Source organism: Melospiza georgiana, chromosome 4 (assembly GCF_028018845.1).
Source record: "Melospiza georgiana isolate bMelGeo1 chromosome 4, bMelGeo1.pri, whole genome shotgun sequence".
NCBI lineage: Eukaryota > Metazoa > Chordata > Aves > Passeriformes > Passerellidae > Melospiza > Melospiza georgiana.
The window spans coordinates 23,869,329-23,887,372 of record NC_080433.1 but is presented as its reverse complement, the minus strand read 5'-3'; the positions used below and the strand labels follow the sequence as shown (position 1 = coordinate 23,887,372).

Sequence of the window (18,044 nt, the reverse complement as noted above, 5' to 3'; positions counted from 1 at the left end):
TGGTTTTATATTAAATCATGGTGTCAATATTAGCTTCTTTTTCTGTTTTTATTCTAGTTTATATATTATTTTTGCTTTCAGGTTTGTTGGCCGTCCTGGTCGTTATGTGTATGTGTTTGAAGGTTACAGGATGGAAGAGGTAAGTACATATGAAATTCAAATTACAAATAAAATCCTTTACACAAAGAAATATGTGTACCATGTTCAGTGGACTAGAGACAACAGGGGGAAAATAGAAAACACATGTTAAAACAAGCGAATAAATCTTTAACTTGAATAAGCAATACCCAGGGTGTCTATCTAAGGAAACTTTATATTCTTTCTTTCTGAAGTTTTGACTGTTTCATGGTCTTTCTTAGGTGAAGCTTCACCATTTCTGTGCTTTATTACTGGGCACTAAGGCACAAACATCCCATGGTTTGGTTGAGGCCTTCGGGAAGTGTGAATCTGGCTTCCCATTCTGCAGATCGCTAAAAGCTTGGCAAATTCAATAGCTTAAAAACCTGGAGCCATTTTATAAACTTTTCTTTTTTTAATCCCCTCATGAATGGGATTGCTGCTGTGGGTATTCCCTTGAAAGCTGAGAGATGTACTCAAGGTTTGACAGTAAAGCTGACATAAAAGTCTTTACAAGATTGAAGGTTTTCTTTCCCCCCAGGAGAAATCAGGTTGGAAGAGTATCGATGATCCTGCATTATGGTTATTACATTGATTATATTTTAAAGGAAATATAGGAGACTCAGGGCACCGTGGGTTGTTTCAGAGCTCTGCGTATTTTCCATAATGAAGTTTAATGAGAGGAGATGAAATACCTTGTCAGACACAGATTTGAAGTAATCAATGAGCTCCGTGATCTCACAAAAAGTGGTGGTAGGGACAGTGGGCACATGGAGACACTGGCAGCTCTCCCAAGTGGATATTTTAAAATTAACTCTCTAAATCCCTTCACACTCTCTGGTTTTGTTTAATTGCAGTGTGCTCCAGGAGGGTGTCTAATGGAACTCTGCATTCAGCTGAGCATCATCATGCTTGGAAAGCAACTGATTCAAAACAATCTTTTTGAAATTGGAATCCCGTATGTATCCTGGCCTTTTCCATTATGTGTTATTCCTATGGCACAGTAAATCAAAGCCTTGATCCTTATTCAGATAAATGGGACTTTTGCCATTGCCTTCAGTGGGTTCTAATTGAATGTGATGATAAATGACATTTTCGGTTGTGGTGAAATGATCTGGTTGTATTTTATGTTGAATAATTTGCTATATCTTCACTAAATGGCTTAAAGAAAATGATGGAATATATGAAATAATTGATTTAAATTAATTTTAGAAACCAGAGAAAACAGGAAAGGTATGATAGATCTCCTGGGAGTTTTCAGAGAAGGTTTCAGGACAGCAGCATTGAATACAAATTAGCACAAAGTGGAGGGGACATATCCTGGGGGAAAGCAATAGCCCATAAAAAATGTTAAAATCTATTACTTGATCTATGACTATTTTATGGGTTTGGGGATGAAATCCACATGTTTCCAAGGTGCCTTTATGTCATTCTGGGATGATGCAAAAGCAAGCAGAGACACTGACAGCTCAGTGCCTTTCTGCCATGTACTGCTTTAGTGCTCAAATACAGCAGGAAAAATCACCGGTGCCAAGGGGATCTTCAAGCACTAAGAATCCGCTGAGAAAGTCCTGCTCCCGCCTCTTGGGAGGTTTGCTTCATGGTGGTAGTGGCCTGTGAAATGCTGGAGATGAAGAGTCTGGTTTAGACATCTCAGCTCCACTGAAATGAGGCAGAATCTTCCAACTCTGGTGTCAGCAGCTTTCAGGTCACATGCATAAGGCCATGATGATGGTAACTAGAAATAAAGAGGAGTGATTCTTAAAATATATGAAATATATTTGAAATGAGCCCTTTTCCTCCCTTTGCTCAGCAAGAACTTTTTTTTCCTTGCAAGGAATTTAAATAGAGAGAGAAAAAAAATTCCCAAACAAATCAGATGTAGATTATGGATGGTTTCATTATTCTTGTGTCAAAGTTTAATAGGAAGGCCTGTTTTGTGTCTGCATCTCATTGAGTTTACATTTTATTTTGAGAAAAGGGTGGTAAATCATTCCCAAAATATCTGACATGTTGAAGGCTTAAAGCTTTCTCAGTGTAAACCTGCTGTAATTTGTTTCTTGTCTTCCAAAAACTTACTGCTACTGGACTTCTTAAATGGGAATTTTATGATGTTACAAATACTGTATTTATTATTTTTGACTCATGAAAGCATGGGTTGATCTAGTCCAAACAGAAAGTCATGTCCAATTATTTTTAATTTCCCTCCCTTTGGTGCAAGAATGTGATAATTTCATCTAATTTTTCTCCCTCAGAACCACTCCCCCAACCTTCATTTAACAAACTGTGGTGGCCTCAATTTTTAAAACTGTTTAAAAACAATCATCCTTTCATCCTCTTCTTCCTAGATAAATACCTCATTTCAGTCACAGGGCTATCTTGTCATATTGGAATAAACATATCTGCTTTTCTTTGCTTGTCTGCATTCCCAAGAAAATTGTGTGTGTGTCTGTAGGGTTCGGCCCTTCTCCCCCGACCTATTTGCACCAGAAGAATAACTGAGCACATAATTAAATCAGAGTTAGCCTCCTGTTCCTGAATGGACCACTGTACTGGTTTGAGCTGGTTCCTCAGGGGTACCAGCAGCTGTGTTTTTCATTCCCCCTTGTCTTGTGCCTCTTTGGAGGGACTGAGAGTCGGGGTGAATAACACAGATTCTTCCATTGGCTCCCTGTATTTTCACTGTGGGCAGAGTCTAGGTGCTGCCACCAACCTTCTCCATGTGGAGAGACAGAAGGGAATACAATAAATAGTGATTTGGTCCTCAGAATCTGGCGCTGTCCCCTGCACATCTGTAACATGGAAGCACCTATCTGCTGAGTTATGTGATGACTCTCATCAAAAAACATTTTCTTCCTCACTGAAGTCTTAGGATTTCAAGGGTTTTTTTTTCAGGAAATCTTTTAATTGGATTCACCAAAAAACCCAAGGCGTTTTAGGTGATTTGCAGAAATCACAAATCCAATTTTTGTCTCTTTCTCCTCAAAAACTACTGCTAAGTAGATGATGCAAGCAACAGTCATACTTTATGTTCCTAGAACCCCAAACTGGAAAGAATTGGAAAGCATCTTTCCATGTCTTCATTCTGCTTTATCCATGGTCAGTACTGGGTGAGGAGGGAAAATTCAGATGGCAGCCCTGCATTTTTTGGGTACACATCCTTGCTTTTCCTTCAATGTTTCTGCAGCTGCAGCTATATTAGATATAATTGCTGATCTCCTGAACCTTGCATGATTTCTTTTTTTTTAATTTCTGCATCCAGTTATAGCAAACCAGCTAGGTAAATGCAACAAGATTTGAATTATAGAAAACTAAACCCTCTTGAACTGAAATGTGTGTTCTGTGGGGCTGGAATTCACAAGTTTAACAGATGTAAATATGCCAAAGTTCACTCAGATGTGTCACATACCATCATTCTTTTACTGTTGCCATAGGAATTGACCCTAAAAGGCTGCAGGGCTTCAAAGCCTTAACCGAGAGTTCTTTTAAGACCCTTTTTATTCAGTTCTGGGTTTTTTTCTGAACTTACTGAAAAAAACCCATCCATGTGGTTATTTTATTACTCTCTGGTTTTGACCTTGGTGTTAAACCTTCAGGGTGAAATCCTGGCCCTATTGCAGTGAACAGCAAAACTATTGAATTTAGTGAGGCCATGGTTGTGGCCCTTCTATTCAGCATCAATTTCCGTCACTTCCTTCAAAATATACTTAAATATGCTGGATGACAATACCAAGAGTTAATAAAATCCATTTAAATACAACCCTTCATAGCTACTGTCTCTTATGTTGTTTTTCACCTTTACTAAATTATTCTTAATTTAAGGTTTGGGTGGGGATTTTTTTCCTTTTTTTTTCTTTTCCTGTTTTTTATTGTAGTTTTCCTCTGACTGAGAAACCAATAAACCCCAAACACCACTGAAACTTGTAGAATCCCCGATATCTGAGTGTGCGAAGGAAGCATGGCTGTACCAAAAATTTGTGTGAGAACAAGAAATTTAGATACTTTTGCTCTTCCCCTGCTTCCTTCTTATGCTTGTGAATGTGAGAAGGTGTTTCTTTATGTGAACTGACTGTAGGAATATGACTGAAGGAAAGCCTGGATCTTCAGTGTTCCTTCCCAAAAGCAGGAAAGAAAATTACAGGCAAGGACACAAGAGTCTGGGTCACTGCTCTTCCTTTTGTCCCCATACAAGTGCTCCAGCTACTCAACCTAGAAATCTTTTCTGTTTAGCTTTCTCTCTGCACCTTTTTATATACAGATCAAAAAGCATCAGCTGGAAGGGGAGCCTTAAAACCCCACCTATTATAAATAATCCTTTGTTCCTGGCAGCTGGATTCTAGGGACTTTCTGTCTTTTCATGTAAAACCTCCACATTCATCTCTGTTCTAGCAAGTATTCATAGAATCATGGAATCATAGAAAGGTTTGGTCTGGAATGGGACCTTAAAGACCTCCCAGTTCCAATCCCCTGCCATGGGCAGGGACACCTCCCACTATCCCAGGTTGCTCAGAGCCCCATCCAACCTGGCCTTTGACAGTTCCAGGGATGGGGCAGCCACAGCTTCTCTGGGCAAACCCGTGCCAGGGCCTCTCCACCCTCACAGAAAGGAATTTCTTCCCAATGTCCCATTGGGAAGAAACCTGCTCTCTGTCAGTGTGAAGCCATTCCCCCATTTCCTGCACTCCATCACTTTCAATAGTCTATTTCCATCTTTCCCACAGGTTTCCTTCAGGCATTGGAAGACTCAGTTAAGTCCCTTTGGAGCCTTCTTTATTCCAGGCTGAACAATCCCAATTGTATAGCCACTGAAGACACAAACACTTGTGCCAACAAAGTAATTTTCCTGCATCTGTTCTCTTTCAGCCTGCCCTCCAGATGCCTCACCTCTTCAGCCTCTATCTATTCCACTCTCACTCACTCCACAAATTTTTTGTTTTTTCCCAGTCATCATCATTCTTTTCCCTAGATACCCCAAATCCAGCTGCTCCTTCTTACTGTATCAATAGAGAAACTGTTGAATCATCTCTCTGATTTTTGAAAAGGAGCCTTCATCTAATCACCATGTGCTTACAGCCCAGCCAGGATCACTTGGAGCTTGATTTCTCTCTTTTCATCATATTTTTTTCTCAAAATCCTGAGTGTTATTGACAGGTAGTGATTTTATGCTCACTTCAGATGCTTGTTAACGTGCATTATGCAGTGCTTATTGGTTATACTGGGAATTACAATCAGCATAATTCAACCATGTTCCCACCTCTTACCTAATACAATAATTTGGTGCCAATCCCCTCTGAGAAGCTGCAGTGTCATTTTTAACTGCTCTAGACACAGCCTGATAAAAACCTGGTAATTTTCTTTCTTTCTCATCCTGCATTGATTCTTCTCACATGCTGTTCAGTTTCCTTAAGGGTGCACCTTGCTTTTTGACATTCCCTGACAAAACAACCAGAAATAATGGCTATTCTACAGCTCTACAGTTTTCCCTCTTTGCTCAGATCTGTGTGGAATCATGAAACATTGCTGCATGAGCCTCTTCAGCACAAAGCTTCTGGGACACTCATCCTGAATGGGCCAACTTACCACTTCCTCACTGTGGGGAGCTGCCCTGTAGGAAAAAAATCAGAAGCTAAAAGAACTCTTTTTCTGTCAATTTCCTTTAAAAACGTTGATCTGGGTAATTAAGAAACGGCTTCAAACAAAGGCATTTAAAAAGCATGCGCAGTTTTAGCATCACAATCATAAATACAGATAAAGGGTTCTGCAAAACTCATTTTCATTGCCCTATTGCTGCCCATTACTGGGTAGCTGGAGAATAACATCCTGCAAATCCCTCTTCTCTGTTCCTTTAACTTTCTGACACACTTCTGCTTGGTTTCAAACTTCACATGCTTGGATATGATGCAAAGGTACTTTTTGTTTTTTGTGGAAAATTTGAAATAATTGGTTTGGCTTGCTTTCAGTCAGTTGATCTTAAAAAAAAAAAAACCAACACAAAAAAACATAAAAAGAAGCATGCAGACACTCTTCAAAGCTGAACTTCAAGTGGTTAAAGTTGCTGTTCATCATGCCTGGCTTAGAGATAACCAGATGAAATATTAAAAATTATTCTGAGCAACTGAGCCCTGGATTTGGTGTATTCCCAAATGAACATTAAAACCAACAATAATTGTTTTATTTACTAGATTCTTGTGGGAGGTGTCTGTATGTATTAATCTCCAGAACTCGATTCTATGGTGCTGTAGCTAAAGGATTAGATCACACGTGCACAGATTTCACATCTAAACACACTCAAATTTTATCTCAGCTGCTGCTGTGCTGTGACAACAAGATCATCTTCACTCTCATCTGCCCACAGAAGTGTGAGAGACATTTACAGCTTGTATCATTTCATTGGAAGAGAAAATAGCATTGTCTGGAATCTATTGTTCACCATCCTCTGAGAGTCCCTCACATTAGGAAATTAATTGAGATATGTTGGAAAAACATCCTGGGAATTCTTTGATTATTTTAAATCCTGCCCCAGCCTCCTACCCTTTAAATGATACATCACCTCTGTCACCGACAAGTTCCCTAGGCTGCCATAAAGGCAGAGGGGAAGAAAGGGAATCTAGTGTCTTGAAATGGCTGAGTTTGCATGATGTAGGAGGTAAAAGTCTTTGAAAGGATTAATCTAATTCTGTCTCGTGAAGCATTTTAAATTTAACCCCACCCTTTCATTAAAACTGTGCAATCTGAGTGTCCTGGTTACCAGTAATGCCAAAGCACTGATGATGTTACCATCAGACTTGGGTAGCTACATCTTCCTTCTACCACAAACAAAATCAGGACTTGTCCTGTTGATTTCTGAAACTTTATGATCCAGGATCTGAGAGGGCTTGATGCAATCTAGACCTGTTTAAAGAGTGTCTTCCAAATTCCTCCATACTGGTGATGAAATGGAATGGGTCTTGTAAACACTGGTAGGTGCAGAAATTCCTCAGTCACTGTGGGAACACAGTGATCCCATGGCTCAGTGCAAATTTAGGAATGAAGCAATAAACCCACACAGCAAAGTCTTTATTGTGTTTGCCAACTTTTGTTCCTCAACCTTGTCCTGCTACCGAAGCCAGAGTCCAGGAAAGTGGTTCTGCTTCTCTGGAGGTCCAAAGGAAAACCCCTTCTCCCAAATATTGCTGTATCCAGGCCACACACCTACAGTTCAAAGAGTTTATCACAAGATGTGGGGGAAGATTTTGTGGGGGAGCCTTACTTACACTACTGGCAAAACCTCTTTGGAATTAGTCTGGACTTTCACTCATGGCACATACGTGAAGAACTGTAAAATAGTGCCGTATATTTGTGTGGAAGATAAATATCATCTCCAAAAGAAAGATATGCAATAAGTATAAATCTGGCTATTTTATGCTAATTTGACTGTATTTTGCTGCCTTGATTATTAAGAAATACCTCACTCTACTACTGTGGTTTTCCATGGAAATTTCTCAGTGTATAAAATAGCTTGAAGTTGCTGATGCATGTGTATTTAAAATATCACAAAGGATGGGGGAACACTGGGAAAACTTTACTCTTCATTTAGAAATCATTCATTTTACTCTAATTTATTTGTCAATGTCATTAAATTTGTCCCATTTCAGTGGGACAGTGTTTGCTATTGCTTTTTCTACTGTCAGTACATTCTTGCACCCTCTTTTTTGGAAACATCCCATAATCACAGAATGGCCTTGGTTGGAAAGGACCTTGAAGCTCATCCATTTCCAGCTCCCTGCCATGGGCAGGGATACCTTCCCCTATCCCAGCTTGCTCAGAGCCCCATCCAACCTGGCATTGAACACTTCCAGGGATGGGGCAGCTGCAGCTTTTCTGCACAACCCATGAGCATCTGAAAATTTTTTGACAATAAAATTCTATTATACTGGAAATTTCCAGTTCTTATATTGAGATGAAAGTGTGCCTGTAGTAAAAATGTGGAATGAAACCACTACATTTTGCATTTTGTTAAAAGAGAGGTACTCACTATGTTGTTCTTGAGAGTACTAATTACTAATGTTATCTAGGTTCCAGGATCTTCAGGAAGACCCCCTTGGAATATGCATCTAGAGAGAAAAATATTTATAAAGTACTGGATTCAACTCCACTAGCTTGTACCTGTCAATAAACAACATCTGAACTTTCCCAGGCTGGTGTAAAGTCCCCCTGTGATGCACCAAAGTAACACAGGATTAATTTTGTGTTGCTGTGCCAAGACTTGGGCCAAATCTTTTAGGGGAAGAAAAAAACCAGACTTAGTTCAATCTGAACTTTTGTTCCTCAGGAAGCTCAAGAAGCTCTTTAGGAAGCTGAAGGATGAAAGAACTGAGGTAAAGGAAATGGACACTAACCAATCCAAGGACCCTCAGCAATGGGATCTCGACTACATCTTGGAACCTTTCACTGGGCTGACTCCAGAATACATGGAAATGAGTAAGTTTTCAGAATTTTCTTTCCCTTTCTGCAATAACCATGGCTTTACATAGGACTGAATGCCAGAAGTGGTCATGAGAGAGGGAGAAAAGTACCCCAGCACTTGTAGTTTGCAGAAATTCCATGTGAGCCAGCAGGGCTATGAGACTACAACAGTGCCAGCAGAGAAATAATGATGAATCCGAGTATCTGTTAATACTTCTGCCGCCAGATTCCAGTGTTCCCAGCTGAGGAAAGTGCACAGAAACCATTTAGTCACAGAATCAGCAGCTATGGTTAGGAAGGATCTCTGGAGATCAGCTGGTCCAACCTCCTGCTCAAAGCAGGGTCAGCTAGAGGATGTTGCTCAGAGACTTGTCCACTTGGGTTTTGAGTATTTCCAGGGCTGAAGACTCAACAACTTTTCCTGTATTTGATCACCCTTACTGAGGATTTTTTAATGTTTAAGTTGCCCTCCCTACATTTCCCTTGGTGCCCTGTGCCTCTTGTCCTTTCACTGGGTGCCCATGAGAAGGTTTTAGCTCTGTGCTCTCCAACTGGCCACATGGGTAATATCCCCTGAGCCTTTTTTCCTGTGGTACAGCAATTCCAGTGTTCTCAGCTTCTCCTTGCTAATCTTAAGGTTTATCTTAATGGCTCTCCAGTGGATTCACTGCAGTGTGTCCATGTTTTTCTTCTACTGGGGAGCACAGGCCTGTACCTGCCCCATGAGTTGACCCTGCAGAGGCAGGGAAGGAGAAAGCAGGAATGCTGTGGGTAGGTGAGTAGAAAGGAAAGAAATAATCTAGGCAAACCCAAGCTTTAGGCCACACAAGAATTCAGGGAGAAGCGCAATGGACGTGGTGTCTAAAACCAGACATCTGGTTAAATATTGAATGTGGCAACTCCTGTTTTAACACAAGTCACTATTCTCAAAATATCTAAAGAGAAACAAATTTGATGGCAAAAAAATTAAATACCATATATGGTTTATCTCTCTATACAGAAACAATATTTGTTTGTAGATATAATTTATAATTGAATTAAAAATGAATACATTAAAATTTACGGAATGGTGAATTTATGTAATTCTATAATGCCTAAGTGTATACGAGGTATTTTGCATGATGACAGATTTGAGGATGTCTTATTAATATATTTAGGATCCCAGCCTTGTCCTCTGTAGTGCCATCAAGAATCCCTCACCTCCCTTTATCTTCCTCTCAATTGTTACAACTCACCTTAGGATCTTGTCTGTGTTGTCACTTCTGTTATCTTATCCTCTTCTGCACTTAATGATACTTTGTTGAAAAATTATCCTTTAGGACAATTTTTTTCCATGAGTTACTTCAGCCCGAGATGATTTTTCTTCCTGTAAACTTTTTGAACAATGGTAAAAAACAAAATAGACATTTTTTCCTGTAAATTTTCTTTTTTGTATTTTTAGGCTCAGGAATAACCCAGAAATACCTGTTTTTAACAACCCAAACTTCTTGGTTAGCTAGGTCTAAGGACAAGGAGGACTAAAGTCTAAGGACCTTAGTTACCAGTAACAAATATATACTGGTGTGATGTTTGTCAGCATTGCTTTTGGGTTTGCTGTCAGTGGCCTTGATTCTGCTATGTGAAGACTGATGCTCCAATGCTGTGATCCCCGCCCCAGCCTGCCAGAGCTTGGGCAATGCTCTCAGGAATATGGTGGAATCCCTCTGAGGAATATATGGGGCTGTCCTGTGCAGGGCCAGATGTTAGACTTTGATGGCTTCCTTCCAACTTGGGACATTCTATGATTCCATTCCATGGCACTGACTTGTACTATCAAGGTATAAGCTACTGATATAAATCACTAGACACTAAGCCTGTCATTTAGATCAGTCCCTTGTTCCAGGTTCATAAACTGCAGTGAGTTCCTCAGCCTGCAGCCACTCAGGGGTGATTTAGGGAAAATGAAGAGATTAATTATTGGTCTAAATATTTGTTTACAACAGGAGGATGAGCTTCCCAAGTGGAGAAGCCCCAAAGTATGCCAAGCTGTGCCCGGGCTGTGGGATTTGCAGACAAATGTGCAGCAAATGAAAGCCAAGCTGCACCTCCCCAGCCCCAGTTGCTGCCCTGGGTCCATGTCCCTGCTCTCCGCTGTCAGATCCACTGCTCAGACCACCCATGCTGGCAGGAAGCACTTGGTGCAGCTCAGCACTGAACCTGTCAGCTGGGATTATTGTCAAAGGCATCATGCTGCAAGAGGCCACTCAGCAGATAATTTATCTATTTCTCTAACTTCGAGCTGGGGACAGTGGGAAGGGAAGCAATGCAGAAGGCCAGAGGAAATTTTTTTTTTTCTCCTGAATTGCTTAAAAAGGCAGTATTACTCCAATGCAAGAAGAGGTATGATATTAAGAAAAGAGAGAAATCTGTCTGCTATTTCAGAACTTCTTTCTTAGTTTTCACACTGATTTATTCCAGCAACCTCCCTCAGGCATCAGTGGCAATCTGGAATGAAGCAGCTGAAGGAGGAATTGCAGATGGGGCTTGCTGCTTTTGGGGTTTCCCCATGCAGATGGTGATGGGGTTTCATACAGAAGCAGGCAGATTATGTATCCAAGTGTGAGTAGTAACTACATTCAGGTTTGTCCTGCTCCCACTTTTAAGGATGGGTGACATCCATAGCTAAGACTCTTGCCTCCAAGTCTATCATTCACTAGGCTGTACCCTAATCACAGGCAGTCCTTGCCTTTTTTATCCATATATCCAATCTCTTTTACTGATTTCTGTCAAAACCTGGAGTCTGGCCCACTGCCCACATGGCAAATCACACGTTCTCTTTGCACTTTGTTGTGAAACAAATTAATCCCACTTCTCGGAGAGACACTGCTTGGAGCAGTCTCAGGATGTATTTTGCAACATGATGTGCCACCAGTAAAGGAGTTTTTGATGATAACTACCCCACTTAAATTTTGGGATGTCCATTTCCAATCTGCTTTCATTTTTGTTCTTATTTCTTATTCTAACAATCCTGAAGCCTTAGAGAGACTTCCACCTTCTCATTCTCCTACCCCTGCCCTCATTTAAATCATGGTAGGTTCATAGAAATAGCAAGATTTACTGGTTATTTTTTAACCTCCTCTGTTTTCCCATTTGGGAAAGGTTACTCTGTCTTTGTTTACTGAAACTGGTTTCTCCAAAATATCAGTCACTCAAATCCATGCCAACAAATTAGATTAGCTGTAAGAAGGAATTTGTTTTACAATGAGGATGGTGAAACACTGGCATAGGTTGCCCAGAGAGGTGGCGCATGGCCCATCCCTGGAAACATTCCAGGTTGGATGAAGCTCTGAGCAACGGGATCTAGTTGAAAGTCCCTGCTCATTGCACGGGTATGGACTAGATGACATTTAAATGTCCCTTCCAGCCCAAGTGATTCTATGGATAAGATTATTTTTTTAGGGTCAAAGTCTTTGAATCTGATTTCACCAGCAGACTCTGCTGAGCTTTTTTCTTGTGCAGGTTGGCTGCAATAGCACATCTGCACAAATATTTGACTTGCACCAATGACATTGCTATGACTGTTTGTTTTGATATTATTAACTGATGTATTCCTGCATTTCTTAGTGGAGACACTTAAAACGCTTGAGTGATCAGAAAATTTTGCTCAAGTAATCCTGAAACATAAATTATCGCTTTCAATATGTGTCAAATTTGTCCTTAGAATTTCCTGCTTTCAAAACCGTGCAAAGACTTTTGACCCAAGACAACATGTGCATTCCCAAAGTCAGTAGAATGTACAGCAATTTCTTCTTCCACATGGCAGCAAGTTTGTAATGTGTGCTACTGGCCTGCAATGATAGAAGTTGGCAAGAAATCGATATTTAGAGTAGCAATAAATATTGCTGATGAAAGAAATTTTATTAAATTGGCTCCAAGAGCAAAATAATGCACATGAATGTCTGAAATTTATACCACTTATGTTTCCTTGAGAATAAACTGAAATCAGCAGTGATTTTCATATTCCTGTTTCATTTGGTCTTCCCTTCTCTAGCATAATCCCTCTAGTAGTCCAAGATTCATGTAACAATTGATTAAAAACATTTTTCCTCAAGGAGAAGTAATAATAAAAGGTTTCATCATCCAACTTCTGTTTAAAAACAATGGCACAAGGAGAAAATGATTGGATTCAATGTCTGTAGCTACTGACTACTATAAGGATTAATCTGAGAGGTTTGGAAGAATTTCCCCTAAAGCAGGAAAAGCCATCAAAAAGGCAATGTGTGAGGCAGAAAAAGAAAAATAATTGCTGAAGAGAAACCTGCATTTTTGTATGATCTCTATAATGATGGTTTTGAAATTACCATTGGTGGTTCTGTGTAGGCTTGTTGCATACATTTATTACAGAAGAGTTATAAACTACCCCTTTTCCTTAGTTTTCAGCAAGGCCTGGCTGTATATTGAAAAAATTTCTTTCTAGGATTTGGAAAGCTGCCTAGCACAGAAGTGATTTTTCCGCTGTTTATTTCCAGTAACATGTGATGCTATGACAGATATTTTTGATGAAGAAGAGAGGAAAAAAAAGCAACAAAATTGTAAATAAATACCCTGTCTTAGGTGAGGCTTTGAGGTAAAAGATACTTGGGTTACTCACACTACTGAGCATGCAAATCTTGTAGAAGTAATGATCCACACTATAAAAGGTTTTGTGCTGGGGAATGATTCTGTATCCCTTACACAAGAGCAGTGGCCACCACCTTCCAGATCCATAATTTAAAAGCTTTGATTTGTGCTCTTAGTCATAACTTAGAGCCCAGACTTAGAGGAACAGGGTGTGTTGCTGTTGGGCTGGGGTTCTGCTCAGACCCTGCACAGCTTCTGTGAAGAGTGGACTTCTGAGAAGTGACCTGAGACAATTCTTTGGATGCTGTTTGTCCTTCAGAATTTTTGTCTTGGGCCCAGGGCTGGATGAGGTGCTGCACATGTGGCATCAGGTGTTGTGAAACGCAAGGGCTGGCTCTGAGCCCTTGGCCTCTTTCCTGCTCAACTCAGTAAAGGCACCACCAGCATGTGCTTTGGGCTTTTTCCCTCATCTGAAGGATGAAGGCTCTGTCTCAGTGACTGTTGTATTGCACTAAAGAGTTTATTTAGTAGTTGTTTTGCACTGGGTGATTTGAAATTTGCACTGAGTATGTTATGTCATGTGGATTGTTATTTCCCTTCTCCCATCACATGGTCTCTTATTGGAAAAAAGGCTCCCAATATTACCAGTTAGATTGTGCCTGGGCCAGTCTGACCCTTGCTGCCAGGCCAAAGGCAGCAACTGTGGTGTATCACCCCAGAGATATCTTGGCTTGCTGGTGGTTGCAGCTGGGCACTGAACAAGTCCAGGCTTGTTAGGACCCCGTTTACCTCAAGAGGAATAGCTTCAGGCGATGGTGAACAGAAAAAGGAGATGGATTCTGCTGGAGGGTTTAATGTCCAGAGGTTTATTCCATGGTTACAGAGGTCTGAACGTGAGGACCTGCTCCAACAGAACCAAGACCGCATGGTCTGATCACCTTTTTAAGCTCAGGGACAGGGGGAGGGGAGGTACAGGTGAGCCACCAACCAGGTGAGAGGGGCAGGGTCTCAGGGGAAGATGACACCCAGACAGGCCAATGACCTCTGGGCATAGGGGCATCCTTTAAACTTGACCAACCACACGACGCCTTGCTGGAACGTTTAGCCTGATTGACAGGACTCACTCAGCATGGGGGCAAGGGGGAAGGGAGAGACATATAGGCACACCTGGGGAAGTGACCTGGAAGGCCAAAATGGGACATCACAGTACACCACAACAGTCTCTCACTCATTCACCCCTCTGCCCTATATCCCCTGGTGGTTACCCCTCTCCTCGCCCCTCCTCAATGGTATCCCACTGGCTACAGTCCTCTTCCCCCACCCCCATTCCCTTGGGTATAAAAGGCCTCTGCAAGAAGGGAACCCCCTCTTTTCTGCCTGGGGGGTTGCCAGAGTCTGAGGCGTCCCTTCCCCAGCTAATAAACAGGACACCTGTTCCGACGTGAGAAGAGCGTTTCTGTTCTTTTGCTTTCGTCCATGTAAGACTGTGTGGGCCAGGGTCCATAGCTAGCCAGAGTGGACTCAAACAACAGCCTGAGAAACACGGATCTTACAAGTGACAGCACATCCAGGGTCCTGCTTGGATGCCCCAGGAGAAGATGTTTCCCATGTCTCTGACTTTCCACTATACCCAGCCTTCAATTGTTTTATTTTCCAGCTTGTACTATGAACCTGGGCAATGTTCATCTCTCATGTCTCCAGGCTGCCCTACCAGAGGGTAGGAAAATGATGAAACCAGATGGATGGCCAGAAGTCCAGCTCCTGACACAAGTCTCTTTAGCCTTTTTCCCTGTACGTGGACATATAAAGACCTTTGTATGGAGAACTTGTGTCAGAAATGTGAACATAAAAAGGGTGTTTAAGGGTTACTATCGAGATTTTCAGGCATAAAAAAGAACACCTTGGTGTCAACTGTCCTTGATGGAAGAGTGTGAGTGTCCTAAAAGTATTGTAAATATTTCCAGTGTGACCCAACGGACATCCACAGAACTCCAGGATGCTGAGATGAGATTCCTTCTGGGATCTGAACAGAGATTCTTCTCTTTTTAATTTATTCAGGTTTCTAGAAACACTGATCACGCTCTACAAATACCTGTGAATTGCTTAGGCTGTTCAAAGACTCCTCCATTTAATAATTGTCTGCTACTTTGTTGCACACCCCCATCCAAATTGTGGGTTTGGCTTTGGAATTGCTTTTCCTGCCTTCTTTTTGCATAATTTGAACTTGCATAAGAAGGAGTTGAGAAGGTTGAAGAGATTTCAAGATGGCTACACGAACACTTCTGGCACAGAGTTTTCTATGAAGACACATTTACACAATTATCCAAAAGTCCTTTGCATACCTTGAGCATTTTTTCATGAACTTGAAAAAAAATTAAACTGCATTTTGCCAGACAATGAATGAAGGGGCTACAAACAACATCAAAGCAAATGCGTGTGGTTTATTCTTAAAGCATTGCAAACACTTCTTTTTTTTTTTCTTATTTTATTTTTTTACAGAATCCTCCCAGCTGTATTCCTGCTAAATTCACTTAGAACCAAATAAGGCATATTTTGGGGCTATGCATTTTTCTAAGCATTTCACAGTTTTTGGGGACATTACTTTAACATCTGGTTTTATTTCCTTTTTAATTTCTTTTCCTGACTCTGAACATAAAATTGTCAGGAAAGTATGATTTCAAGGGTAGGCTGTTTCTATGCTTTGAAATAGCTCCATCTTAGTGTATACACTTAAATTCAGAACAAAACAATAAGAATGGAACTCTAATGGCCATATAATTGATATACAGAGATTTTACTTTCATGTGCAAATATATTGTTCCTGAGATTAGAAAGGGGAAATATCTGAGGACTTGTACACAAAAAAAGGTGCATGTGAGAGAAGGTCCTGGGGGAAACTGTTTCAAGAGTTAGTTGTAGGTTGTGACAACAATGCTGAAGGAAAATATTTTAAAGTATAATATTGTGCTATGTGCAAAGAATATTGTGCTATTTTCTCAGAAAAATGAGATTCCTCCCTTAGTGGAGAGAGAACTTATACAAGGATTTGCCAAAAAAGAAGCCACAGTAAATAGAGCATTGAAACACACCAATACTTATTCTATGCTAATATTTTTTTTTACTGGGAGATGTAGATCACAGCAAGATTTATTATTTAATATATATATTTTAATATATATTTTTACTATATATTTATATAAAATTCACCTTTGTTTTGCTTTAAAGAGGAGTATTTCTGAACTTGGAGAATATCAGTTGCAGAAGGAGAGATGAAATTGCTGCACAACACCACTGGCTTCTGCCCCCACAGAGGCATTTCTGTTCTTGCTTTTCACAGGCTGCTACCAACTTTTTCAAAAGAAGCTGAGGAGAAATAGTGGCACCTTGTAGATTTTCTCTTTTTGCTTGATGATGTATCATTTTCCTTACAGGCGAAAGGACAGGAAAGAAACAGCATGGACTAATCAGTTAATTATGTATAAATGCAGAGAAATAGACACTGAACCCTTTGTCCTTTATTAAATTTGTTGTTTCCTTTTGTTTGTGCTTGTGCTAGCAGCTTGAAGCTTTATTGGAAACATTCAGAAAGCACAGTGACAAACTTTTGTGTCTTCATAGCCCTACTCTGGGATATTTATTCCTGGGACCAAACTGGGAAGTGGAATTTTATGGGGTTGGTAATGCACAAAGCTCATGAACAATTTGCTGCTCCCTTCAGAAGCTATCAAAAAACATTGGCTTTCTTTTTTCCTCAGTTATCCAGTTTGGTTTTGTCACACTCTTTGTTGCCTCCTTCCCTCTGGCCCCTGTCTTTGCCCTTCTGAACAACATCATCGAGGTTCGTCTTGATGCAAAAAAATTTGTTACTGAGCTGAGGAGGCCAGACACAGTGAGAGAAAAAGATATAGGTGAGTAATGAAAGAGTATTGCAGTGAAAATAAGACCAAAAATACAATTAAACAAAGAAGAAAATTTATAATGAACCCATTAATAAGTTTTTTCTTTCACTTACAGGTATTTGGTACAACATCTTGAGTGGTATTGGAAAGCTTTCAGTGATTATTAATGTAAGTGTTTGGTTACACCAGTTTCTAACCATGATCTTGGGAGCTTCTACTGTTCCTTCAATGTAATTTAAAATTCTTCATAATTTATTGTTTATAATTGTTCATATTTTATTGTCCCTTCAACATAATTTAAAAGTGGCATCTAATTTTCTCAATTGCTCCAATACAAAAGAATACAGATATATTATGTTTATTGTGCTATATGTACTCCCTAAATAAAATTTTCCTCTATATGCTTTAAGATAAAAAATCTCATGCCCTAGGACTTTAATCCTAATAGTTTCTAGTGGGTTTTTAGCCTAGGGATCATAATCCTATAGAATCATTTATGTTGGAAAGTATCTTTAAGGGCATGGAATAATACAAGAGATATTAAAGATATCAAAGCTCTTTAGAAAGGGAGGTGATTTTCACTACTGAAGGGAGAACTTGTGGAGAGGTGTTATGCAATTTCTTTAATGAAATAGCTCCCAGCACAACAGCACAGCACTTTAATGCATCCAGAGGGTAGTGTTGTTTCACTTGGATGGAGTTCACATTGTTCACTCATTGCTCTCCGGTTTCCAGGAATTAAGGTGGAACCCTGCACATCCCCATAATCTCACTGTCAGACATGGACTTCAGCTGCCCAGCACTGAGCTGTGCTGGAGGAGAAAAACTCTGCCACCTCTTGTTTTTCTCTGAATACACTTTGCACATTTATGATCCTTGATTATTTCCTGTGTTGATCAAACTCTGGAAATGTTTATTTCCTGGGGATTCTAGTAAAGTATGATTAGATACCTTTTCTTGAAAGAAATGTAAATATGTGCATAC

The 18,044-nt window shown here is 40.2% G+C and overlaps 1 protein-coding gene across 1 annotated transcript in view; it reads left to right on the top strand.

The window, feature by feature from the left end:
• The window catches only part of ANO2 (anoctamin 2), a 147,857-nt gene that overhangs the window by 121,505 nt on the left and 8,308 nt on the right, over positions 1-18,044 (top strand). Inside the window, exons 18-22 of the mRNA XM_058022401.1 lie at positions 82-139; positions 975-1,075; positions 8,429-8,577; positions 16,917-17,069; positions 17,176-17,228. Coding sequence (XP_057878384.1) covers positions 82-139; positions 975-1,075; positions 8,429-8,577; positions 16,917-17,069; positions 17,176-17,228 — 514 coding nt within the window. The remainder of the gene's footprint in view (positions 1-81; positions 140-974; positions 1,076-8,428; positions 8,578-16,916; positions 17,070-17,175; positions 17,229-18,044) is intronic.